Source organism: Triturus cristatus, chromosome 4_1, assembly GCF_964204655.1.
Source record: "Triturus cristatus chromosome 4_1, aTriCri1.1, whole genome shotgun sequence".
NCBI lineage: Eukaryota > Metazoa > Chordata > Amphibia > Caudata > Salamandridae > Triturus > Triturus cristatus.
In genome coordinates this window covers 277,505,440-277,531,630 of record NC_140585.1, presented here as the reverse complement: position 1 = coordinate 277,531,630, position 26,191 = coordinate 277,505,440, and the positions used below count along the sequence as shown (strand labels likewise).

The following is a 26,191-nucleotide window of genomic DNA, read 5'->3' as shown; positions in this document are numbered from 1 at the left end:
CCCGACTCTCCCGCCACCTCCCACCACCCACTCTAACCTCCCAATTAGGTCGAGACCAACACCTCCCCCCACCCATACATCTATCCCGTCTTCCATTCAACTCAAACAAATGGGGAACACCCGCTAGGGGGGAGGAACAGCAGCGAAAACTCACTCCGTGGTGAGTCTTGCCAGATTATATCTGTGTGGCGCGCCTGTGCGCTTTTAAACTATGAATGTGGCCAGCATCTAATGCGCCGACCAGCACAAATTAACGTTACTACATGCAAACATATGACCCATAGACAGGGAACAAGTCCCCCATCTGCAACCAGTAGGACACGCAAAGTCAGATCAGCAATCCACTGCAGTTCCGCTGTGAACCCACCCAAGGTCAGTAAAAATAACAACAATGTTACCAACATTAATCGGTGTCCTCCAAATTGAGTGAAGCTGATGGGCTCTCTGTCCCACCCTGTCGGGGCCTGGATTTACAAATATGCTTCGAGAATTTTAGGGCTGATTTCGAGTCTGTAAAGAAATGCGCCTGTCCCTCATGAGATATTTTCAGTTTGGCAGGGTACAGCATTGCATATGGTACAGAGGCAGTCTGTAGTATTTTCTTCACAGGCACAAACTCCCTCTGCGCCTCCTGCACCGCCGGTGTGTAGTCGGGGAAAAAAGGATAGGTTGTCGCCTTTGTAGTTAATGGGAGCCTAGGCCCTGGCCTCCCTCAAAATAGCGTCTGTCAGCATAGTTCAGTAGGCACGCAATTATCGGGCGAGGCGGTGCCCCTGGTTTAGGCCTGGGACCTAGTGAACGGTGCCCCCTCTAAACAATCATTACAGTGGACAACACCGAGCCAAACAGTTCTCGCAGCAGGCCAACAATGAATGTCTCCATTTTGGATATGGCAGTGGACTCCGGCAGGCCAATAATGCAAAGGTTGTTGCGCCTAGAGCGCGCATCCAAATCCTCATTCTTTGCCCGTATGATCTCCAACACCTTCTCCATTTGCAGAATTTGGGTCCGGGATTCGGCCTGCAAGTCCTGCGTGTCCGATAGTCTGTTCTCAAGGACATCTAGTCGGTGTTCATGCTTGTCCACCTTCTTCCTCACCACATCAAGGCCAGTCGCCAGCGCATCTATTTTACTATCGATGGACTTCATCCCAGAGCGTAGTTCTAACAGGATTGTTCTGGTGTCATCCTCCGAATCTTCCGCCATCCCTGAAGCGCCTTGCAACCAAGCTGATCCCCTGTGGCCTCGGTTGCGCGCGTGTAACGTTTATTTTCAAACTGTAGCTTAGGCTGTTTGGGATCGGATTTTCCCATAGTGATGGCAATGTGTGAGCAGGGGTCTAGGCGCCGTCTCCACCGCGGTGCTCCTTGTGGTCACAGTTCCAGCGCCCCTATTCCAACCGTGTCCTCAGGTTAGCTTCCCAACAGTGCAGCAGCTCTGCAGCTCCCCACAATAGGCTTGTAAGTATGGCTACCTGCCAAGGCACACACCCATGTGGAGATCAAGAGGGCAAGCATGGTCACGGACACCACCCTCAGCTGTCACCTGCACACCTCCTCACACAGGCACCAGCTAGGCAGACCTCCAGGATCGCCCCCACAGATGAGTCTATTCTAATGAATTGTGCCCAGTATTGCAACAGTAGGTAACCGCATCCACAGTCAGTGCTCTCTGCTGTAATCCAGTGTGAGCGCAGCCGCCTTGCCATATGCCATGGTTGTCGCCAGTGCCTCAGTCCACGCGCCAGACCCCACAAGCGCTTTCAACGTGTGGACAAGACCCTCACCCCCCGCAGTTCAAGCGCACCAGCAGTGCCCCGCACGTCCCAGCATGCAAAAGCAGGCCAGGCCCCGCACCAAGGCACACACACCAGCACCGCCGAACCACAGGGCGTCAAGCCCGTACCGCCACGCACAAGCAAGCGGTAGCGATATCGCCTCACTGTGCCTCGGATATTCAGTCTGCCCAGGCCCCCACAGACACCACCATGTACCCGGACAGGGGTATCTGACCAAGGCCAAGCAGCCCAATCAGCACTCTGCCCAGTATGCGGTTCACGCTCCCACTTACCGTGCCTCCTCCGGATCACTTGATGTGCCGAGCTCTTTCTGGTCCGGGTCCGCCGACAGCACTCTACAGGGCTCCTCTTCTCTCGTCGTGGCGGCTGCAGGTCTCAGTGGCTTCCCGATTTCCTGCCGCAGCTTATATCCCAGCGGTTGCAGCCACAGCTCGATCGTCAACCCCAGACTGCACCACACAATCCTATGCTGCGAGACAAGCAGCCTCACAAGCACCGGCACAGCAATGATGTGACCCGGGCTTCTTCTCCACTGCGGCGCCGCTCTCCGTTAATAGGGTCTCGGGCAGGCGCCATTTTCTCTGCGGCCGGATCGGAGCCACCGATGCTGGTTTCAATAGTTTACCAGGAGCCGCGGGCTCAAACTTCCCCGATCCTGCCGAGGGGTCAGAGTCACCGTCACGTGCAATTATTTGATGGCACGGGCACCTTCACAGCATGGTATTCGCCGAATTAATTGTGTCTGGTGTGCGGAGCTCCCTCAAAAGGCAGCCATTCCGCCTTGCGCTGTAGCCACACCCCCAAGGACGAGTTGCTAAGTTGTGGGGTAGTAGTGGTTGGGTCTCAGAGCACTGGTGAGAGTGACATCTTGCTTAATCAACTCTGTTTTCAGGTGTTTCCTGATTGAAAAAAGGTTCTGCTTCCAGCATTGGGTTTAAGACTTTCCATTGATTTAGGCCTTGGATTCTGAGGGGTTTTCCTTCTGTTTATTCATGTTACTCTTGTCTAAATGTTCCTTCCATATGATGCTCATCTCAATATGATGATAGTTTCTGTAACCATTCCAGGTCTTTGTTCAAGCATGCTTTGTGCACAGGATGTTAAATGTGATTCTTGCCTTCAATGGTTATCAGTTGAAGCGCATACAATGGTCATGCTCTCTTGTGGAACTATATACTCGCCATCTTCCAGGCTAAATCCCAGTATGTCACTGATAAGATAGTGTCAGCTGACAATTCCTCCAGCATGATCTTCAAAGTCATCAACTAGATTTCTGAGCCCCCAGGATCAAAGCTCCTGAACCCCTCCCAAGACTTCTTCGACAAAATAGCACTCTACTTCCAGGAGACAGTCCCTAAAATCTTTCACAAGTTCTCCTCGTCCGAGGATGTTGACCCCGTCACAGAGGCAACCGAAGGGGAAACCGCAGCCCTACCTAAGGGAAAGCCCAGCTAGGCTTCTGGGATGCTTGCTCTTTCATCCTCTCCTCCTATCACAGTTCCTCGTATCAAGGAACTCTTATTAGCCCTTAAGTATGGAGCTCCCACTGATCCCTGCATGCTGTCCACGCTCAGACTTGCTCCCGACCCAATAGCTAACTTTATGTGCAAGGTCTTTAATAACATACTTTTGTCCGGGCAATATCCGATCATTTGGAAGGAAGCTATTGTCTCACCAACCCTTAAGAAACCCAACGCCGACCTGTCTGAGTTGAAGAACTTTTGGCCTATCTCCCTCCTACCTGCCAAGATTCTGGAAAAGTTCATTAATGTCGAGCTTATGAAACATATTGAATCTCACGACGTCCTTGACAGCTCTCAGAACGGTTTTCGGGCAGGTCATAGCACAGAATCCGCCTTGGTAGCAGCCTCTAACTGTATCCGCATGCAGGTTGACCAAGGCGGATCTGCGTTGTTGATTCTGCTCGACCTTTCGGAGACGTTCGATACCATCTCCCCAGCTTGCATGATTCAGCGACTGTGGGAAACAGGAGTCACCGGGTGGGCCCTGCAGCTTCTTTACTCATTTAGGAACGGTAGAACCAATGTCGTCAGCTGTGGCGGTTTCAAAGCCAAGGCCTTTGGCCTTCCCTGTAGGGTCCCCCAGGGCTCTGCGCTCAGCCCCACTCTTTTTAATCTTTATGCGACCCTCCCTGGCTACATTGGTAAGATCATTCGTTTCTTCAGGTGCTCTCCTATGCGGATGACACACAAATCATAATTTCCATCTCTGATGATTTGCAATTGGTTGCCCAAAAGTTCAATCAGTGTATGTCCAGCATCATATGCTGGATGAAGGACAACTCATTTAAAATCAATATGGACAAATCCGAGGTTCTGGTCTTTGGCCCTCAGACCCCTATTTGGTCTGTTGTCTGGTGGCCCACAGACTGCGGTCCCCTTCCTGTTCCAGTCAAAATGGCAAAAAATCTGGGGGTCCTCTTTGACTAGGGCCCGTCTTTTGACGCCCAGGTGAACCGGACAGTCAGTACCTGCTTTTACATCCTCAAACTTTTGAAGAAAGTTTTGCTGTATATCCCTTCGGAGCTACATCAGCCTACCATCATTGCACTAGTCACCTCCCAGTTAGACTATTGCAATGCTCTGTACCTTAACATCAGCACAGGTTGCCTGAACAAGCTCCAGGTGGTGCAAAACGCTGCAGGAGGGCTGATTCTTAACACCCCGAAACACCAGTCTGCCAGGGAAGGAATCCGTGCCTTGCACTGGTTTCCCATTAGGAAGCGCATCTCCTTCAAGGTTCTGAAATTGGTGTACAAAGCTATGCATAGCAAAGGCTCACCACACCTTAAAACCATGTTTTAGTGGTACACTCCAGGGAGAGCCTTGAGATCTTCCACTCAAAAAAAACATGTTTCTCCCAGATTTCGCAGGTACAAATGGGGTGGCCACTTATTTCCTGTGGCGGACACTAAACTTTGGAACTCTCTGCCCCCTTCTATTACTACGGTTGACTCACTTCCGGTGTTCAGGAAACTTCTGAAGACCTGGCTCTTTGCCTCCTAGCTGGCTGTTGCTAGTCTCTCTCCTTTTCTGCTCGCCTAGCGCCTTGTCACCTTTTGGTTTTAGTGCGCTCTATAAATAATATCCTATCGTATCCTATTCTCTCATGGTGAAATTCTTAAGAGGCTGTTGTCGACTATGTCAAATCTCTGTGCATAGCCCACAAGACCCTCTGGGGGAAAGGCCCCCAATTCATCGCTCTCTCATCACTTTCTATCGTCCCAGGAAATGCTTACGTACGGCGAACTTATTTCTAGCCTCAGTCACTAAAACAAAATGCGTAAGATGTAGAGGGAGTTCATTCTTATAGAACACTGTTAGATTGTGGAAAACTCTTCCTCCACATCTTCGCTTAGTAATCCACCATCTCCCCTTCTTCTCAAAACCTGGTTGTTTCAAACCGCTGCCCCATGAACCACTTAACGCGCTGTTCTACCTGATGCTGCTAGCGCTGGGATGCCTCTGGGTAGTTATGCGCTCAACATATGCTGATAATAATAATAATCATAATAATATATTGTAGTAGTCCAACCATATCACCAAAATTCTGTATAGTTTTCCTTAGTTGGACTTTTCGATGACCGGTCAATCCTTTTTTCTTTGTGGTTGGTTGACATGAGTGGTTCAGATCATGTTATAAATTTGAGGTATTAATCCAGGTTTAGGAAGCCTAGTTTCCTTCAGGGCTTGGGCCAGCTCCCTGAGGGGGGTTCAATCCATGCTGTCAATCACCAATAAAATCTCCTTTTCGTTTTGGGACCTTTAGACAGAGGTGTTTTCCTTCATGCAAACGCATCTGTGGTCTAGAGCTCTGCAGTGCTATCTTAGTTCTAACTGATGAAGATCTGACAGCCACCGGAACTGTAGGCCACGTGCTTCAGTTTCCTGGGATAAGCTTGCAAATAAGCAATATACAGGAGGCTATAGAGAGAGAACACCTTTGTGCATGCTGGATAAGGCTTTACAAATGATTGCTTATCGTCGGGGAAAGAATATATCACAATCCAAGTCACAAATTAGAGCCCCGTGAAATGCTGTCGGCCTACCTCCATTGCCCCCTCAAAATACAACTAGTGAGCACTGTTAAAGTCACCCAAGATACCTTACTCATGACCGCATCAAGCACCATTCAAGTTAGAAGCACACACTTGAATCTGATCCTTCAGTCAATACTAGGCACAGGTATGCTTTTATGTTTTTTAAACAATTTTATTGGCATTTGCATTTAAGGTTACAGCATACAGTACAGGATTCATATTATGTGACCAGTCCCTTTCCTCCTCACTATCATATCTGTCTCCATTAATGACCTTCATTGATAATCTCATTTGCAGTATCATATTCATTTTGAAAGTTCCATTACAAACATAACATTTGTACCTTCACCCCTGGTAGGTACAAATATACCGCGTTCCGGGTATACTTTACTTAATATCTGTGGGACTAAATATACTTGGTGCACTTTAAATTGTGCTTTGGGGCTCGCCCTGCGTACCCCTTCGTATACCTTCGGTCATTCCTGGTCTGATATGGGTTGGTCTAGCAACTCCTCCCAACTTGCCTGTTCCGGAAGTACTCTGCCGAGGAGATCATCACAAGAGCTCTGTAAATGTGCGAAAGTTGTCGTCGTCCTCCCGACATGGACAAAAGTGTCGTTAGAACTGAAGTACCAGGGAACTCCTCGGGGATTGAGCACAACACCCCTCGGGCAACGGCCGATATTTTCCCATATTGGAAAAACTGCCCACACCCAGATCAAAGGCGGTCGCAGATTGCTCTCGCGACAGAAACCGCCTATTACAAAAAGATCCCCCATTGTGAGGCATCCCCCATCCTTCCATTTTTTGGACTGACCTAGAATCCGCAATTTTCTGTGAAGGGTTTTATACCTCATAATGGCATGTCAGGGGCATAAGGTGCATGCTGAACCACCCTACTGATCGTGTCCTCCCACAATCCCACCAGGTGTCTTATTAGATATGTGTATCCTCTGGGGGGCCCACTCCCAAAATGAGTAGCTCAGGGAGGGGGTTTCTACCATACGTGCCAACCAGTAGTCTTTTTTCCCCAACCAGTGGACCGCATATTGCAAGTGTGAGGCCCTGCACTATAATTCCAGGCGAGGCACTTCCAGTCCCCCATCCTCCCATTTCCTTTGCAGGGTTCCCAGCCGTATGCGCTTACATTTGTTCCCCCACAGAATCTCGACCATCAAACTGCCCAAGAATATAAAATAACTCCTAGGTACTTCATAAAAGGAGTGCTAAAGGGCGTACAGGCACCGGGGTAGCACAATCATTTTAATACTTGCAACCCTCTCCATCAGGGACAAAGGCAAAGATTTCCAGAACCACAGATGCCTTCTATTACCCTCACTATATTTCTTGCCAGGTAGGAAGGGCCCAAGTACATCAGGCAGATCCCTAGGTACTTTATTCTCTCTGTTACCCATGGCAGGCCCACCTCGGGAAGAACATCTAGTGATTCCTCCGCCAGGCTCCCCACCGGATTAGTTTCGATTTCCCATGGTTAATACGAGGCCCAGAGAGTACCCCAAATTTCTCCAGCTTGTGAAGGAGGACCGGCACCGCTTGGGACAGTTGCCATATGTACACTAACATATCCTTGGTAAAAAGGGATACGACATGATTACTATCTCCCAAGGGGGTTCCCCAACCCTTCATTCTCTCCCTCAGTATCGCCACCAGTGGTTCCGTCGCCACCGCAAAAAAGTGACGAAAGGGGGCAACCCTGTCTGGTATCTCGTGTCAATATGAATTGTTCCGATACAGTCCCCCTGAGCAGGACTCAGCGGTTGGGTTTTTATATAGCAGTTGGGTCCTTTAAAAAACCCTGGTGGCACACCCATTCTTTGGAGAACTGCCCAGATGTGCTCCCACTCTACCGAGTCAAATGCTTGTTCAATATCAAGCATTGCCAACGCACATTCTTCCGTCTTAAGGAACAGGTGTGCCACCATCGCAGGTTATGTGTGGTGTTCCTTTGAGGTATAAACCCAGCCTTGTCCGGGTGCAAAAGCTGGGGCATATGGGACAACAACCTGGCCACTAGGATCCTGTTCAGGAGCTTAACATCAAGATTTAGGAGTGAGATCGGACTATATGAATTGGGCAGAAGAGGGTTTTTTATCAGGTTTCAGAATCATGGTTACCAACGCCTCTTGCATGGATGAGGGCAAAGATTGTCTCTGTCTGGCCTCATTATAGACTTCTAGTAGTTTATCTGCTAGCAGCGGCGCAAATCGTTGGTAGAACTCGGCCGGGAGTATATCGCTTCTGGGACACTTGGCAGTTTTGAGGCGTCGGATGGCTGCCAGGAGTACTTCTTTAGTAATGGAGCCCGCAAGTGCGTCAGGTATCTCAGGGTCTAGTTGAGATACCTTTGTTTGCTCCAGAAAGGTCTGTATTATTTCTTGGGGCGGAGCGTGTTATTTTGGTAGACCTTAGCTAAGTATTGGGCCAATGTGTTCATATTTGCACCCTAGGTGCATATCATGTCTCCGTTACTATTTTGTAATTGCCGTATCGGGGTTTCCGAGGACTCAGACTTAATAAGTCTAAGTTGGGCCCTAGTTTTATACCCCTCCATGTGTAGACGTTGTCGATATGCTGTATACGTGAATTTTTCAAGTCTACTCCAAGAGTCCATCAGAGTCTCTCGTGCCACACACCACTCCTCCATGTTCTGAGGAACCACTTTTAAATCCGCTTCCAACGTAGCCAACCGTCTCTCTTGTGTAAGGATATCCTGTTCTAGTTGCTGTCTAACCCCATGAGATGTTTTAAAATCAGACCGCTCTTATTACCACCTTCATGGCCTCCCAATTCATCGATTTGTTGGACACTGTGCCCCAGCTATCCTCGAAGTAATGGGAAAGGGCATCTGAGATTGCAGCTGTATATGGGGGATCAGTCAGTGCCTCTGCTCGGAGACACCATAGAGGTATTTCTAGGTGCTCGCCGCCCCCTTTTAGGCTTAGCAGGAGTGGAGAATAGTCTGACAGATATCCAGGCATATATGATATCCCCTTCTCCCCCAGGGCCAACTCTGGTGAGAGACAACAGTATTCCAGTCGGCTAAAGGTGTTAGACGCAGGGGTTTAACACGAAAGTCCCTCATTTCAGAGGGATATGCACTCTCCATTCATCTCACACTGTGCATTATATCTAATAATGTTGTAGTTATTCAAGGTTGGGTGTTTTCTTTAGGGGGCGTCTCGGTCTAGCTGTATGTCAAATACATAATTAAAATCACCCACTAGAATTATCCCCGCTCCGGGGAACGGGCTTGCTGCTTTCATAACTGTTGGGAAAAAGTCTGGACAATCCGAGTTGGGCACACAGACCTTAATGAGGCATATCTCTCTTCCCTCCCATTTTCCATGTACAGTCATGTAACTTCCTTCGGGTTCTGTAACATGGTGAAGGTGCTGAAACGGCACTCCAGGGGCCACCCAAATAAGTGTTACTTGTGCTAATCCGTGGTAGAAGGTGGTTTATAGCTGCCCTCTCCACCTTCGCAAGATATACGGAACTGCGTCTCTCCATATGTGTGTTTTTGTAGGCATGCAATCGCCACTCTGTAACATTTCAAATATTCTAGCACCCTCCGTCTTTTCTGATAATTTGCCATGCCTCGTACGTTCCAGGTAATGAGTTTCAGTCCTTGTGCAGCCATTTATGTATACATTTCCACTCATCCTCCCCCCTCCTTACATTCCTTTCAATGGTCTCCCTCCTCCCCACTCCCTTTTATGGTTTATCAGACCCACTGTTCATTCGTGCGAGTCCCATTCCCCCAGTCTGGTGAAGAATACAAACTTGCCCAGAAACGCCCCATTCCCCACCATCCCAACGAACAAAGAACCTCAACTTTCCTCATTATTGCGGTTTACATTAATGTTACCAATCGTGGGTGCACGTTGGATTGTCCCTTGCTGTTTTGCTGTGCCAGTGGTCTGGTCAACGGGGGTGGTGGAGGTGCAAGGTATGATCCTTCAGCTACCCACTCGGGTTCTGACTTCTGCGGGGGCAGTCCCCCCGTCGATAGCTTGAACTTTAAATAACAGGATATCATTTTGAGTCTGGAAGAATACCTTGTCTACCCTATTGCATTTTATTACCACTCCCTCCCTTCATTTGCGTGCAAGTCCCTGAGCACTTAACTGTACATCTTCCACAGTGATCCTATCTTCTTGATCATTTGACCAATTCATCCGGTCTGCCAGAGTCTATGCCGATATCCTGGGTCGCCCCTTCCGATTCCAGCACCGTCTCTGTGTCAGAAGCCTGTAATCCGGATCCGGCCTGGGCTGACGCATCCGTGCCGCGGCATCTGCTTTGTTCCCCTATGCCGGTCTTGGTTCTGTCCTCTTGCCGTCAATGCCCTGGAAGACCCCATTGATGGCACCAGGCAGGCCCCCAGCTCACTGCTGGAGTCCAGCCAGTCACTATCCGCAGCTGTAGATTGAAAGAACAAAGTTTGGCCTGCTTTTTCTACTCTTAACTTTGCAGGGAACATAAGAATGTATTTCATGTTTAGGTCTTGGAAACGTTGTTTAGCTTTTAGGAATGTCTTTATTTGATCTTGGACCCTTGAGATGGGATATATTGCGATAGTATCGGTCCTTTCGTATGTGTGGACTGCAGGATCGCGTCCCTATCCCGGTAGTTAAAAAAACGGGCAATAATTGTTCTCGGCGGTGCCCCTGGTCTCGGGGGGCAACAATCTGTGCACTCTTTTCACATTGACAAACCTTGATAGTCTTTTTGGGGCTAGCTCTTGTTGAATCCAGTCCTCCAGAAATAATTTGACTGAGGGACCTTCTGCCCTTTCTGGGAAGCCCACAAATCTCAGGTTGTTCCTCCGAGATCTTCCTTCAGAGTCATCTGCTTTATCAGCCAGTGTTACCACTCATTTCTGAAGCGCTATGACAGTGTCTCTGAGGGTGCGCATTTCCGTCTGTAGTCAGTCCACGCTTTTCTCTGTAGGTCACAGCGCAGTCAGTTAACATCAATAGCGACCGCATCAATTCTGTGCACCATATCATCTCGTGATGACTATTTCCTGCAATACATCCATTACTGAGGGGGGTTCTTTTTCGTTCCGTGCCACCTCATTGTAGCTCCCCCCCCGCTGTAGTGTACGCGTGGGCCTCCAGCCCCTGTGGAAGGGGTAATGCATAGTTTATTATTTTATTAGATTGCGGTGTGGTCCCCATATTTTTAACCATGATGATACTATACTGAAGCTCTTTTTTTCAGGGTCCTCTATTTTCTATCTTGGATTTGTTCCTCTAGAGCCCTCTCATCAAGTATATGCACTTCACATTCAGTGTGGTATTTGCCCAACTCCGGATTATATTTCACTGTGTAACTTCAGTTGTCCTGGTCCAGTTTTCTCTGCCAGCCACCTGAAATATTTCAGTTTCCAGGATGTTAATCACTTAGATCATTTCCCCTCTATATTCTTGTGCGGAGCCTCGGGTTACATTCCTCATTTTGGAGCCATTTCAGCATTCCGGGGCCTGCCCAGCACCTCATGGTTCCATAATTGTCTTTTCGGGGCCATCCGCAGCCTCAGCCCGCGGCAGTGATCCTGTGTTCTGTTTCTGCTACCTCAACCTGTGTAGTCGCAGCTGTATCTAAATTGCCCCTCACTGTCCTGGTTTGTTTTGGAGTGGCTGCAGCGGCTCGAGCCTCACAGTCTAGGCGGGCCTATCTTTTTCTGCTGGATTCCCCTCTCTGCTCACAGCTTCTCTGCATGGTCTCCCCTCGGGGGCTGCAGGCGTGGGCACCCGATCCACTGACCCACTCCTCCTCTCACACCACAGGAACTGGGTAGACCTCTGTACCTGTATGCCTCTGACAGGCAAGAGGGGGACGCTGCTGTCCTTGCTGCTCAGTCTCTGTTTACTCCTCAGCTTTGGCGGACTCTTGGCGGGGTGAAGTCACGGTGCCCGAGCCGCCTGACTCATGGGTCATTAATTTTGCTCCAACCCAAGGCCACAGAAGTCTCTTGCACCACTGCTTCTTTGACAATCAAGGGGAGGGCCCCCGTTTCTTCTGTTCCGGTTTTGTTTTGCGGGGCTCGTATGAGGTCTACGCACTCACCCGCGTTTCCTGTTGATTATTCATCTTTGTGCCAAGGAGCGGTCTGCTCCTCTCATTTGCTGCTCTTTTCCATGAGAGGGTCCCCTGCGCTTCCTTGAACACTGCGGTTCCATTGCATCGCGTGGTGCCATAAGGCTTGCGGAGCATGCCCACCATCATTTCCAGTTCTCTTAGGACAAAGTATCTACGATTTTCCAGTGGGGAGCAGGCAAAATTATCCGTTCATTTTAGTGGGTAGATGGGCAGGATATTTCGAGGATAATGGCGGATTATTTTGCCATCAACGGGAGCGCCGATAGAGACGTCTACACAGCCATCCTGTCCGGCCATGCCCCGCACAGGTATGCTTATTCAACATCTTGGTTTCTTCCTGATCAGAAGACCCTTAAACCATTCTAGGAGTGAAGGCAACCTAACAAAGAAATTTGCCAGATAACCCTTCACCTAGAAGAGGAGTTACTGAAGGCCAAAACTTCACTGAATTGGGAACTCGAGATCAATGGAGTATGGATATTACATTTGCCCCATAGACTTCATACTTTGGTATCAACCAATGACACTGTGACCAATAAAGTGATCATGCAAAGTGTATGTTTACGCAGCATATCAAAGTTTACCCATCCAGATACAAAAAATATGTTGATCTTCTTCTGTGAATGTGACTAGGCTCTGTGGGGTGGTTGTCAAAAGTGCCTTTTGTAATTGTAGCAAGTTTTATATAACCTTTAAATTAAAGAGAGAAACAACTGTTATGAAATATGTCCACGTGGGTAGTGTATTCTATGAACTGTTAGGAGGAAACAGCCCAAGGACTCAAAGCCAATTGATGCAAACAAAAACAAGGGACACCCTACTCACTAGGGACCAGGGTAAGTTATGTGTGACAAACAGTGGTTCCTGCGGGAAAGTACTTATCTATATTGGTAATACAATGCACAATCGCGATGGTTACGGGTTACGTAGATGTCAGAAGGAAAGGAGACCAAGAACCCTTCCGTTTTTATTTACAATCACTATTTATATTTTTTTTTAAAGAGTATCTAAATATATACAAAAAGCAAAAACAATTATTAAGTAGTTCTTAGAGTCCCCAGTATGAATGGAACAAAAAAACGAAAACTAGTGAATTTGTGACATATATAACTTGGTTTCCATCATTTTGAAAAGCGACCATCTATAATTTTACAATAATTACAGCCACTTTATCTTAAAGTCAGAGCTGATACAATGGTTCGCTTTCCACAGTTGTCAAAGCCAATTGAAGCACCCAAAGACAATTCAAAATCGCATGCCTGTCTCTAAAGTGTCTTTCTGGGGGGGGATATCCATACTCCTGTCACCTGGGCATATCTGGCTACATTTCCCAACCCATAATCTTCTGACACCAAGACTAAACAAGATAGTTCACTGAAGGGATAACATGTTATGGGTGTGGAATACATGAGACAAGGTACACTTGAAAACCTCACTAATCCAAGTCCGTATTTTCCTCAAGATTGCCACTACATTTGCCGGATCTTCTAGTTAACTTCAGCTTGTGAAAAAGCACCAGAGAATTGCTAAACCTCAAACCCAGTTACTACACCTGGGCTGCTCGAATCCACCCATGCTCACTGCCAGCTCAAGTAAAGGTAAATCACCTGCAACAAAGGTACCACATATCTACAATGTAAGGTCCAGAGGCACATTCGTGGCAGAATATTTAGGTCTGAAAGGACCAACCTTCTCCCATCGCTCAGAACCAGACAACAGAGAATTTCTGATCAAAGTTCAGTCCTGATCTCTGAAGCATCCTTCCTAAAACTCTCCAAAAAATCAAAAATTCTCATCTGGGAGAAAACCCTATAGAATGTCCTTTTCCACGATGCCCACTCACAGACATGAAGTCCATCTCACCCAAGAAAGTGCTAGCAAAGAAATCGAATCGACCCTTTTCTAGGAGCATGCCCAGGGAATCCGAAGCTGCAGCATAAAGTCGTTTGCCTTCTGCAAACACTGCACCGATATCAGGAAGCTGTAAATACATTTACCGAAGAAGGCAGTCGGTAGAGTTATCACACACTCGTTTTGGCCATTGCTCATTTGGTGGAGGTGGTGGCTATTGACAGTTTTATATCACTACTCGGGGATTGCATGAATGCTGGGCTGACAGCTGGTTGATGGGTTGCCACCTTTTCCAGAGTAAGATACCAGCCATTCATGCATGGTTTGGGGTTCTGGAAGGGTCATGAGCAGCTTTACTTGAATAGAAGTTTATGCAAAATCTGTATTAGTAATACTGTCTCTATTTGCTTGCAGGTTTAGGAATAGCCGAGACAGTATAAACATTATTTTAATGAGTTTTCATCTGGTATTTATTGCTTTTACGCTTCAAAGGTGATAAAATACAGGATTTTTATGGTTTATCTCCTTTTTTATATTTTCTTACATGAATTGGTATAAAAATACTGTCCAGTTGAGGACCCTAGATGGTGAACGGGGCTCTTGGCGGATGCTGACGAGAGATCATACTATTCAAATGATCTTTCTACAAAATTAGAATATTAACAGTAACAAAATGCTGACATTCTTAGGGTAATACAAGGAACGTAATAGCGTGAAAAGATAATCTGTCTTGTTTGGGGATTCAGTGTTAAAGCTTTCTAAATTAATAGTAACATCTCATTAATGTACATTTTTCACCAAACAAAGGAGTAATATTGTGCACATTTTAGGTGTAGATTGATAAGCACATAATCATGAAATGGAGGAACACGGATGATATTTTTTACCAACAGTATTATTTTTGACTCGGCAGATGTGCTGAACTCTTTGGAGGGGGGATGACCTGCAGGTGGCCCTCCATCACAGGGACATGCTGGTCACTGCACATCACTGGTGGCATTGATGCCCTGGAGGATCCTTCTTGAGATGTGCACTTGGTTAAGGACAGTTGACATTTGACACCCATAATAATAATCCACATTTGTAAAGCGCGAACAATCACCCGTAAGGGTCTCTAGGCGCTGTGGGCCGCCGGGAAGATTAAGCAAGCTATTGCCCAGAGTCACATGGTGCTGGGCTAATCTGCCGCCGGCGCTGGGGATCGAACCGTGATCCCTAGATTCCGGCGTCAGTCGCCCTGGCCGCGGCCCTACACCAATTATCTATGTTTATCCTTACGAGTCATAGGCGGAGCTGCCAGGAATAAGTGTATCTTTACAAGAAACCCATCATTGCTTTGAATTATGAAGGGAAATATCCTGTTCCACAGATCCCTAACTGATCCAGATGCAACAGTCAGAGTGGACTGCACTTCCACTGTTTTCTTGAAATATACTAGATGTTCATATGAAATCCGTTTCTAGTGTACGCCTGGGCCTGTGATGGGCAGCAAGGCCAGTCCCCTAAAGGCGGGAACAGCACTGAGAGAACCAATCAGGGCAGCCTCTTCAGCCTCCTAGTTCAAAGTAAAGTTCTGCTTGCCCAATGTAGAACTGACAAAAGACATAGTTGCAAGGATCACCTTGATAGCAACACATTATGGTGCCATTGGCAAACTGTTGCTCACGAGCTACACGTTGGGGGCAACTGCTTTGTGTGTGATAGTGTTTACACTTTCATATACCCAACTCCATATCACACGAGCACATGTGAATACTGCAAATGGAAACTATGTCCTGGTTCATGTATGTGTTGACTACCCTTAGCAGAATGAATCCCTTCTATTATAGCTTTTTGATTTTAAGTGCAGCATTGCTTGAAGCTGACTTCATGAGCAGCTGGTCTTGTAGCTGTATCGTGTAAGTCTCTACAATGCCTTCTGTGATGCATTTGATTCTAAAGCGTATCCCCCTTGTGTTTGAGAAATAATGACGCTAGACGGCTGACCGTGCTTCGTACAAGTTCACCGCATGACGTGTAAAGCCACTGGTTGTTTGTTCTAGGATTGTTGCTTTACCAATATGAAAGGGTTGTATGTTCACAGTTTGTCTCAATGTCCTGCTTGTCTTGCAGAAATTATTCTTCTGGAGTAGTTTGTTGCCATTGAAGATCATATCTGGGTGTAAGATGTTTTTAGAGATTGTTGGGTTAGATATGTCAAAAATGATGTGTTTATAGTGTTTATTATTAAAACTAAAATAAACTATTTTATTTCTAACTGTAGAGTACTGAATAGTAAAGTGCAATGACGCCAGTCTCTTGAGCGGAGCGCGATCAGAAATCTGTCTTTATCACAAACACCTCTACCAAGGTTTCCTTCTTGACATGTGCCCAGCATAATAGCTCACAGGTTTTTTTTAAAACAAATGGGCAACAGAGATTTGTTAGTTGCACATCCCTCTCTTTAGAGCAATGCAGCCTGGGTCAAAGTGAAGGCTCTCACTCAAAGCACACCTGTTGCCACGATGTTTATCTGGACATGAGATTTCAAGCCAGTCATGAATAAAATTAATATAGTGGAGCACTCAATTTGTTAAACAAAGTTTATTTTTTTAATGTGCAGGTTTGACAAATGCACCAATTGATCATGGTTCAATAAGTTGACACACACAATTTTGGTATGTGTCGATTGTTTTTTTTATGAAGACATTCTTTGATCTCTTTTAATAGAACCATATTAAAGATTGTTATACTAATGTTTTTTTTCTATGTATCGCTCCATCAGCCTTGAGAAAGTCCCTAAAAGAGACAAAACCCACGTTGGCTGAAATCATCCATTAGCTAAAACCATCTACGGAGTAATGTCATCAATCTACCAACAGAACATCACTAAACAATTGTGCTTATAATCAAGAAACTGGAAAATAACTGTTTGTAAATAAGATATGATGTGTTCTTTCTGCGATACTAAATTCAAGTAAAAAGTGAAACCCTACTTACCCGAATGTCTGAAGTTTTAAATAATTTCCAGGGTGTTTTTCTATCCTGCATTAGTGTTGTAGATATCCGGTCATATCAATGATCCACTAATGGATCTAAACATGCACGGCTGTACGTTTCCATACAAATCGAGTGCTCCACTATATTAATTTTATTCAGCTCATAGGTTTGTTGGGCTTTGATTGTCTTGTCTTGATTGTCTTGATCTTCTCAAAACACTCAGAAATCGACTCGTGTTATAAGGTTATTTTTTTATTGACATTACATCTTTCTCCTCAGGTCAGGGAGAACAATTATGCATATTATTGTGAAGCCCCAATCAAGAAAGTATGCTAAATATTCAAAAAGAAAACCATGTTCCAGGCACATCCTCGAATTAACACATTAGGTAAAGTAGTTGCTGTTCCCTAGTTTCCCTGAAAAACAATCCCCATGCTACCTCCCCCAATCTGCCCATATTTTGATTCTGGAAATATTTCCCCCTCTTTAACTGCAAAACAATAGATCATTCTAATCCATGTGTGTCCCATTCTCGTGCCTGTAGACTCAATGCAAGTCATACATACAAATCCTTAAAATACTAACAATCGGGCAAGAAGGCGATTGTAAAGTAAAGAGGTAAAACAAGAAGCGAGTGGCAGCAATTTACTAATATTACATGAAACTAAAAGAGAACATGCATCGGGTGTTACTCCTAGTCCTGGAGATACCACATAACAAGTTTTCAGCTGGGTTGTATTTAGAAGTGAAACAAAAATCAGGGGATTGGACAGACGGGTCTTAAAGAGTATTTTGGTTGTATATAAACCCTGCTGGAGGAAAGGACGCGTGGATTCCTAGACCTGAGCAAATCTTCACGGTCACATGTTGCTGGAGGGTTGGGTTCTGCAGCCTCCTTCGGGTAGTCTACACTGTGCAGCACAAAAACAGCTCTGCGTGATATGAAATGACATTTGTAAAGCGCACCTCTCTATTTCACTTACTTATCGTTGTCTCAGGCTTGTTAGGCATCGCTTCGCGTGCTTCAGTCTTTATCCCCACACCTCTAAAATATAAGTAACTGTGCCGCATTGCGTTGTTGTGTGCAGTAGTTTGCTTTCTGTATTATCATTTAAAATGTTTCCTGCTTGTGTATCCCGCGGTTCAACTCAGTTAAGAGCACCCCTCAGGGAAAGTTCTTTAATGAAAAGCACACACTTTATAGATTAAGTATATTAATGTTCAAGCGAAAGTAACTAACTAGGCTCCAAAAAGAGAATTACAAAAAAGTCATGACATTGGAGTAATGCAGGTGCCTTTATTACACCACTTTAGAAGGCAGAAAATCGGATACAGATTATTCTGTTTAGAAGGGCAAAAAAACTCCAACCGTGTCAGTTTACCTGACACTGGCATTCTGTGCCCACCGTGCCTCCTGTCGTCTGTCTGCCAACTGCCCGGCTCATAATCCGCCCTCGTCCCTAAGGCATTCATTTCCTTGTGTGAGGACTCTCCAAGCGGACTTCATCCTGTTCCTCACCTCCCATACCATGAACATCCAGAAGAAGAACAAGATTTGATTGGAAGCGGAGTTGCTTGCACATCATATCAAGACCTACTATTATCAATTTGCCCAAATAGAGTTAGAACACTTGGTTAAGACCGCAACATTAGATACTAGCCACAGCCCAAGACATCTCCTTACAGGCACCTTACATTCATAGGACACGGAGATCAGACAGGAAGATAAGGTATATCCACACACAGGCCAAAGGAGAAGAACAGGGAGGGATTAGGTGTGCCCATTTTGAAACAGCTAAAGCTTAAGCAGATTGGCCCATATGTATTAACACATTTTCCCATAGACACAAAATGGGTAAAACCTCTTAATGCATCCGGCCAATTGTTCTGTAATTCCACGGTTCCATCAGAGATGTTGCAACCCCACCCTAGGCTCCGGGCAGACTCTACGGTTTAATTTCTTGGCTTCACTTGATGGTCCATTCTGCAGAAGACTCTGTTGGTGACCTAGTTTCTTTTGGGTAACGCGACGTAGCAACGAGTGCTTGGAGAGTTTTGAAGCACTTTTGCCGTGGTTCTGATTCAGCGGTCTCGCTCATGCTTGCATGTACTTGGGCTCGTTTGGTTGCAGGTCCTTCACTTTCCCCACACAATACAGGATGAGCGTGAGGAACCAGAGGGCCCATCCGACGGCGGCTGCGATCCAGCCATTGTCGTCCATAGCCACTTGGCAGCATTGACTCGCCAGGGTGCAGAAGTCCTGACCTGGAGGAGAGAGCACACAGTCAGCAAGGGTTAACCCTACCAGAGCCTGGCCAATCTGTTCATTGAGAAACAACACAGAATGATGAAGACCCCAGGCCTACTGCCCCTACATATTGTGGCTGTTATGATACAATCTCAGTTTTCAGATATTTTTAGGTGTTTGCTCTACATTATCGAGATGTTTGGATACCACAAGGATCATGCACAGGTGACAGTCTAATGTCCGGAAATACGTGAAACTGAATGGACCTGGTTGGCTGTGCTGATGAAGAGTGTGTCTGCAACTTAGATATGAGCAACAGATTGGATGGTGGGCCTGTAAACCTGTTATGTATATTTCTATAGCGCACTGATCACCCGTGAGGGTATCCAGGCGCTTTGCAGATAGATCAGCAGCTGCCTCCTTGGTGTGAATAGTCAATGAACCAGGTTTTCAGCTTCTTGCAGAACTCAGGCAGTGAAGAGGAGGCCCTGATGTGGTGTGGGAGGTTGTAACACACCTTGGGGGAGATGTAGAAGGCGCAGCTTCCAGCTGATGTTTTGAGAATGGGGGGTACATGTGCTAGTGAGAGTACGGACGAGCAGAGGTGCTTGGGAGGTAGATGGAAGCGTATGCAGCTATTGAGGTAGGTGGGGCCAGTGTTCTAGGGAGGGGGAAATGGGATCGAGTGAGGGGGTGGGTGGTGGGACAGAGGTGTGTTTTTTTTCAACTGGGTGCGTTTATGTATGGGGAGCCAGTGACGTTCTCAGATGTGGGTGCAGCGAGGGAGGTTGAGTTTGACATCTTAAAGACTGGATGTCATGCAATGTTTGCAAGAGGCAGTAAGTGCTACCCCTCGATTGCCCCTTGCTTCCCATTGCATGCGCTTGCGGCCTCTGGCTTCATAGGTTGGGAATGGACAACCAGCAACAGGAGAACTCGGACAATGTACTGTATAAAAAATGCTAAGGATACTTATAACAAGTCAACAACTTCTCGAGGTTGCTCTTGCTGGAGACATAGAAAGGTGGTACTTGTAGCAATGTGAGGTGTTACCTAGCAACAGCTCTCTGGCCTCCCGACCCCAGGCACCGTCAAGGAGGAGAAGGAGTGGCCTGCAGGCTCAGGGCTGGTGTGCTTCACTAGACTGGCTGTCCCGGGGAAGCTATTAGCATATGTGCTTGTATTTCTCCATCCAAGCATCAAAGTCCTATCGAGCCCCAGCTGTTTATTGAGCCTGTGAGATGCTTTACCAAAAGGTCAAGAAAGCAGCATTTTGGCAGCTCGCCGCCCTGTCCCTCAGCCTTCAGACCGTCGCAGTGAGTGCTTTCATTTGACTTTTACGATTTACCCAGCTTGTTTATGTTGGGTGGTGGCAATACATTTTTAAAACCACATGTTGCAGCAATATTTATGTCATACACTTTCATTCCAAGTCGAGTTTGTTCTGCACCTATGAACCAAAAAGCAAAATGTAATAAGAATTGTAGACCGCTTCATTGAACCCTACCATAGGGAGTAATTTGTGGATTGTGAAACGCCTGTAGGTCTCACTTCTGAAAGATGATGCTCCAGGTCAGGGTTTAGGTGTATGAGTACCATGCGATGCTGCAGGTTATGACGTAGGTGTATAAATAAGATTGCTGCAGGGCAGGGTTTAGGTGTATGAATAAGATGGGGTGCTACCGGTAAGTGTTTAGGTGTATCGATATGACAGGGTGCTGCAGGTCAGGATTTATAAGTTATGCAGTATTCATATAGCGTGGCTTATCACTCCCGGGGGTATCCAGGTGCTGAGGTTTCGCAGGCCTGTATTCGAAGAGCCAAGTCGTGTGTCCCTTCCTGAGGTTTGCGAGTGATGGTGAGGTTCGAAGTTGTAGGGGGAGGTTGTTCCAGGACTTGGCGGTGAGGTAGGAGAAGAAATAACCTCTGCTGTGGCTTCAGTGGATGCGGGACATGTGTGCGAGGTCGAAGGAGAACAAGCGCAGCTGTCTGGCGGATTGGTGGAAAGTCAGCTGGTGGTTGATGTAGGCTAGTCCAATGGCTCCCCATGCCATTCCAGTTTGAACCCAGCCATATGCAAATCAGTCTTGACCCTGTGCCCAATGGGAACAGTCCAGCCCGAACTGCCAGGCCAGGTTCTCCCTGGACTGGAAACAAGCATCCTAGGACCGGTTTTGGGGTTCACCCCTCATCAGCCAGGATAGCTTGACTCCAGTGACATGGAGAGCACGGTACCCAGGTCTGGGCATACCCGTTTCACTCGGGGTAACAAATGCAAAAAAAACAATTGATGGACAGAATGCAGAACAATGTCCTGAATCCATTGTTTAGTTGCTTCCCATGCCTTTCCAGTTTAAACCCAGCCATATGCAAATCAGTCTTGACCCTGCACCCAATTGCAACATTCTAGCCTGAACCGCCTTGCCAGGTCCTCCCTGGACTGGAAACAAGCATCCAAGGACCGGTTTCGGGGTTTGACCCCTCATCAGCCAGGATAGAAGTGCAACATTTGGGGATACTGTCTCAAAGAGGTAGAAAGGACTCGGGAATGCCCCATAGCCCAGCTTTCTTTAAAAAGTTCCAACAATAAACAAGACTTCTCTCCAAACAGATGAGACTCATCAAGGATCATGTCCATAAATAAGCTTACACCTCCCCAAGAAGCCAGTGGATCTCATCTAAGAGCTCTGCCAAAGCACCACGCTAATGCTAACTACTCTGCCCAAGCCGTCAGTAGTGTTCAATCCAGAGCGAAAGATGTATTTTGCGACATGCTGAACATCCTGGATGCCAAATTGACCCGAAGTTCCTTGGGAACTGAGGCTGGCTGTCTCAAGATGTTTCAATTCTATGAAATCTTTACTCTTGATTCAATTACTTAGAATAATCATAAAAGAACATTACACTTTTCAGATCAATTAAATATCACAAATAAATTAGATAATATACGAATAAAATAATAAATATTAAAACGGCAACAATGTCCAATATGCAACTGCAGATTTAAAAAAACTAGATACAGAATAGCATGTTATAGGGTTGTATAATGTCTGTAAGAAATAAAATGCAGGTTTCCATTTAGTAAATTATATTCTTTAAGAACAGCATTACAAACGAAGCATAAAAGATTTATAAAATGTACAAAAAAACAAAAAGTGCAACAGGGTTTGAGGAGAGGATTCATCGCAAGGATAGACTAATACGGTGCCTAAATCACATCATCTCAGTGGAAAATTGAGAAAGCAACGGACAGCCCCTAAAGGAAATATACTTCAGAGATTTATCCCAAGGGTTTAAAAACCAGGCCAAATATGGCTTTATTTTCCAAGTTGTCTGAATAATTAAATACTCCCTTATAGAGGGTTTTAGGCGTTCGACACACTGTCTGATGGAGGTTGCGTGCTCCCTAAAACATTTTTTAACCTCAGGGATCTTCCTCTTCATAATCATATTGCAGCTGGTGAAAAACTCAGATCTTCTGAGAGTATTAGCAGCACGTTTCATATGCTGAAACCAAGGTATTGTATGGGTGAAGTTGCATGCAAGGGAAATCTCTATGATCTTTAGGTTTAGAGTAGATTGGGGATTTGACCAAACAGACAACCAGAGTAACATTGGAGCTAGTGTAATGAGATCTTTTATGTACCCCCACCCCAATTCCTCGTGCAGGACGTAGTTGTGATTTCTGAGAGGTAACAGCAGGAGATGCCTACATAAATGGTTCTCCTTGCCTTGGATACCACGTTTCAGGAAGGAACTGAAAATCAGACTATTTCCCGGAGATTAGATCTGCCTATTCCAGTTAGATACACGCAGTGGATGATTGGTAATCTAAGCGCCAGGATACCCTTGGGGTGACAGTAGCGCTAAATAAGTGTACCTTACATTACATGACATTACTTGTAACATGGGAGCCCCACCACCTTGCCACATAAGTTAATACGAGTAAACACCTCAGTTTATAAATTCCAACCAAGGGCTTAATAGGTTTGTAACTAATGTTTTGAGTAAAGTTGAAAGGGTACCAACTGATTGAACAAACGTTTTATTGAATTAAATAGGCACAGGAGGCAAGAGCTCTTGATTTGAAACTTTTTGGGGCACCACCCATGAAAAACGTATTTTCTAAATTCGTATCAAGGTTGAGATTATCCATGAACTCTAGAAATGTATGGATAGGGGCTTTTAATTGCTTAGGGCGCGGGAAATTAGCACCGCTTCATCGGAGTACAAAAGAGTCTGCATAAAGGTGAAGTTTACCTTTGCCACGTCTTGTCCATGTGTGATTAGAAAGGGGTAAAGATTGTTTTTGAAAACAAGAGGTGTGCCAGGTGCAAATAAGGTTGTCAGCTAGGGCTTCACTACCCTTCTAAGACCCCTTAGTTAAGGGAGAAAGACTGTGTAGATTGACCTCCTTCCCAAGTCTCACAGGAGCAGAGACACCTGTGTGAAGACCACAGAGGAACTCGGCTAGAGTTAAGTCCATACCTATATCAGTGAGCAGACCCCGGAGATTTAACGTATTCACTTGATATAAGGCAGAGCTTAAATCCATGAACACAAAAGTGTATTTGCTAATTCATCATCATCATCATAATCTTTATTTCGGTCACTAAGGACCATAAAAGAACACTGGCTCACTGGTTAGAGGAAGCAGACCCAGAAGCAGAGGACGGCCTGGGACCAGGGTTCAATCCCCGACGCGGCAGGGTCGTGGACCAGGGCCAGCGGACTCGATAATTCTCGCTTCGGTGCCTACTCTAACCAGGGATCACACTCAGTGACTCTGGGCATTAGCTTGCCTCATCTCCACAACGGCCCCCCACATTCGCCGGGGATGCCTGGTTTCACCTTGGAGATACCCTGGAGGGATCATCTCACAGGGATAGCCAGGACGGGTTCACCAGCGGTCTACAGCGCCAGGACGCCTCAGGGCAGCAGTGCGCTTTACAAGACACATACATTTACATTTACATTACATTTACAATTTATAAAATACAGAATAAAAAGATTACATTTAGATGAATGAAGGAAAATCATAAAACAATCAATTTAAAATCATTAAAAAGGTTCAAATAATCATATTAGACTTGATATAACGATTACGGATAAACCACATAGCTGTTAAGAATTTGGCAACTGCAAATACAATTTGGGCGGACAAATCTGTCTTTAAAATTCTATATGCAGGGAAATGATTCCTAAAACCTAGGTTTTTGAGGAGTGGGACAAGCCAATATTTCCGAGGTGTGCGGTAAGCTGGGCAGAAAAATGCAATGTGCAGGTCATTCTCTCTCGGGTGTGCACATGCCGGGCATTGGGCCGAAAACAGGTTTTTAGTCCAGTGATCGGTATATGCCCGCAAGGGAAGAGTGCCGTAACGCCACTGCATGTATAATTTCCTTGTTATTTGAGGACCCATGTCATCAAAGACAGGCTCTAAACAATATGAATCTTTGATAGCAAGGAAATGATTAGATAAAGATCCCTCGCGTGTACTCTCTATAGAGACCCGTAGCTTATGCTCATAATAGACCTTCGTTACAGATTTACGTGAGATCCTGCAACATGCATTTCCCGGATTAAGCCACAAATCCGGTCTCCCTAGTGTTTCAAATGTGTACTTGATGTATTTTAGCCACGGTATTTGTGCCGCTTTAGGTAGGCGCAAGATCTCTGCGAGCTCAGCCCTATAACTAAGTAGTTCCTGCGAGCTCCAGATTTTGCGCCAAAAAGTCAATGGTTTAAGTCCCAACTCCTCCGTAATAGGTCTCAGGCCCAGGTCAAATCTTAATGGGAGAAGTGGGGTGCTAGGCGGTAGTGCTGCCAGTTGTCTTATAAAGTTGTTCTCTGTTAGCTGTAATTTCTGGTCAGCTGTGTGCCCCCATATTTCACCCCCATAGGTTACCGCCCCTCTAGCCTGTGTTTTATAAATTTGGAGGGGTGGACCAAAAGGTTTATATGACGACCTACTTATCATCCTGCATATGCCACCCGTTAGCTGTGCCAATTTCATATTTGCCTTAGTTCTGTGGGAGTCCCAGGTCATATTTTGATTGAGTGTGACCCCCAAATAATCAAACGTAGTGACCCGCTCTAATCTAACGGACCCTATCATGGGATTTGGGCGAGTTGAGGGGGGCGGGTTGAAAACCATGTACTTAGTTTTTGAGGCATTGATTTCCAAGCCGCGTTTCTCACAAAAGTTCGAGAACCCATCCAAGACCCGTTGTATGCCCATAGGGGATTTGGAGAGCAGCAGGGTGTCATCCGCAAACATAATTGCGGGCACCCTGCTGCCATTTAACTTAGGGGCATCGGTATTGTTTAACCCAGTGAGATGGTTAATAACCCCGTCCACAAAGAGGCAAAACAGGGTCGGTGCAAGTACGCAACCCTGCCTAACCCCCGTGTCGACGGGGAAACTGTCTGAGAGGATTCCCCCTCTACCGCACCTAACCTTAGCAAAATGATCATGATGTAATCTCCTCAAGATTAGTAAAATATCAGCGGGAACCCCTAGGTCCATTAAAACAATCCAAAGTTTATCCCTCGATACTAAGTCAAATGCCGCTCGTAGATCCACAAAGACCGTATACAAGGTGCCGCCCTCAATTAGTGCGGTCTTCCAATATAAAAGGTTTAAACGAAAAATCTGGTCTGTGGTTGAAACTCCCTCTCTGAACCCTGCTTGATACGGACTTAAAATGTCTCGTTCTTCAATCCAATTTTGGAGGCGGTTTAGTATCAGTCTACCGAAAAGCTTTTGGGGGACATCAATAAGACTGATAGGTCTATAATTGGATGGGAGCAGAGGGGATCCCTTTTTGAATATTGGGACGATCTCTGCGCCCAGCCAAGTATTTGGCACCTCCATACCTTCGAGGATAGAATTAAATAATGTCAATAAGTAAGGAGCCCAAACATCGGGTTCATGTTTGAATAGGTCCCCCGGTAAACCATCCAAACCGGGTGCCTTGCCTGGTGCCAACCGTCCAATGGCCTCTCGGACCTCCATTAATGTAAATGGGACCCCATTCATTTCGTCTCCATTAGGATGAATAGGATTGAGTCGTGGGCCGTCAGCTACACTATATAGGGACTGAAAATGGTTTTGCCATACCTC

At 46.1% G+C, this 26,191-nt stretch overlaps 1 protein-coding gene and 1 long non-coding RNA gene across 2 annotated transcripts in view; one reads left to right on the top strand and one right to left on the bottom strand.

Annotated features, from left to right (window-relative positions):
- LOC146854259 (uncharacterized) overlaps positions 1-26,191 on the top strand; it is a 208,921-nt gene that overhangs the window by 74,216 nt on the left and 108,514 nt on the right. The gene's annotated exons all lie outside the window — the stretch shown is intronic.
- TMEM213 (transmembrane protein 213) overlaps positions 17,054-26,191 on the bottom strand; it is a 67,732-nt gene continuing 58,594 nt past the window's right edge. Inside the window, exon 3 of the mRNA XM_085652036.1 lies at positions 17,054-19,082. Coding sequence (XP_085508162.1) covers positions 18,913-19,082 — 170 coding nt within the window. The 3' untranslated portion in view covers positions 17,054-18,912. The remainder of the gene's footprint in view (positions 19,083-26,191) is intronic.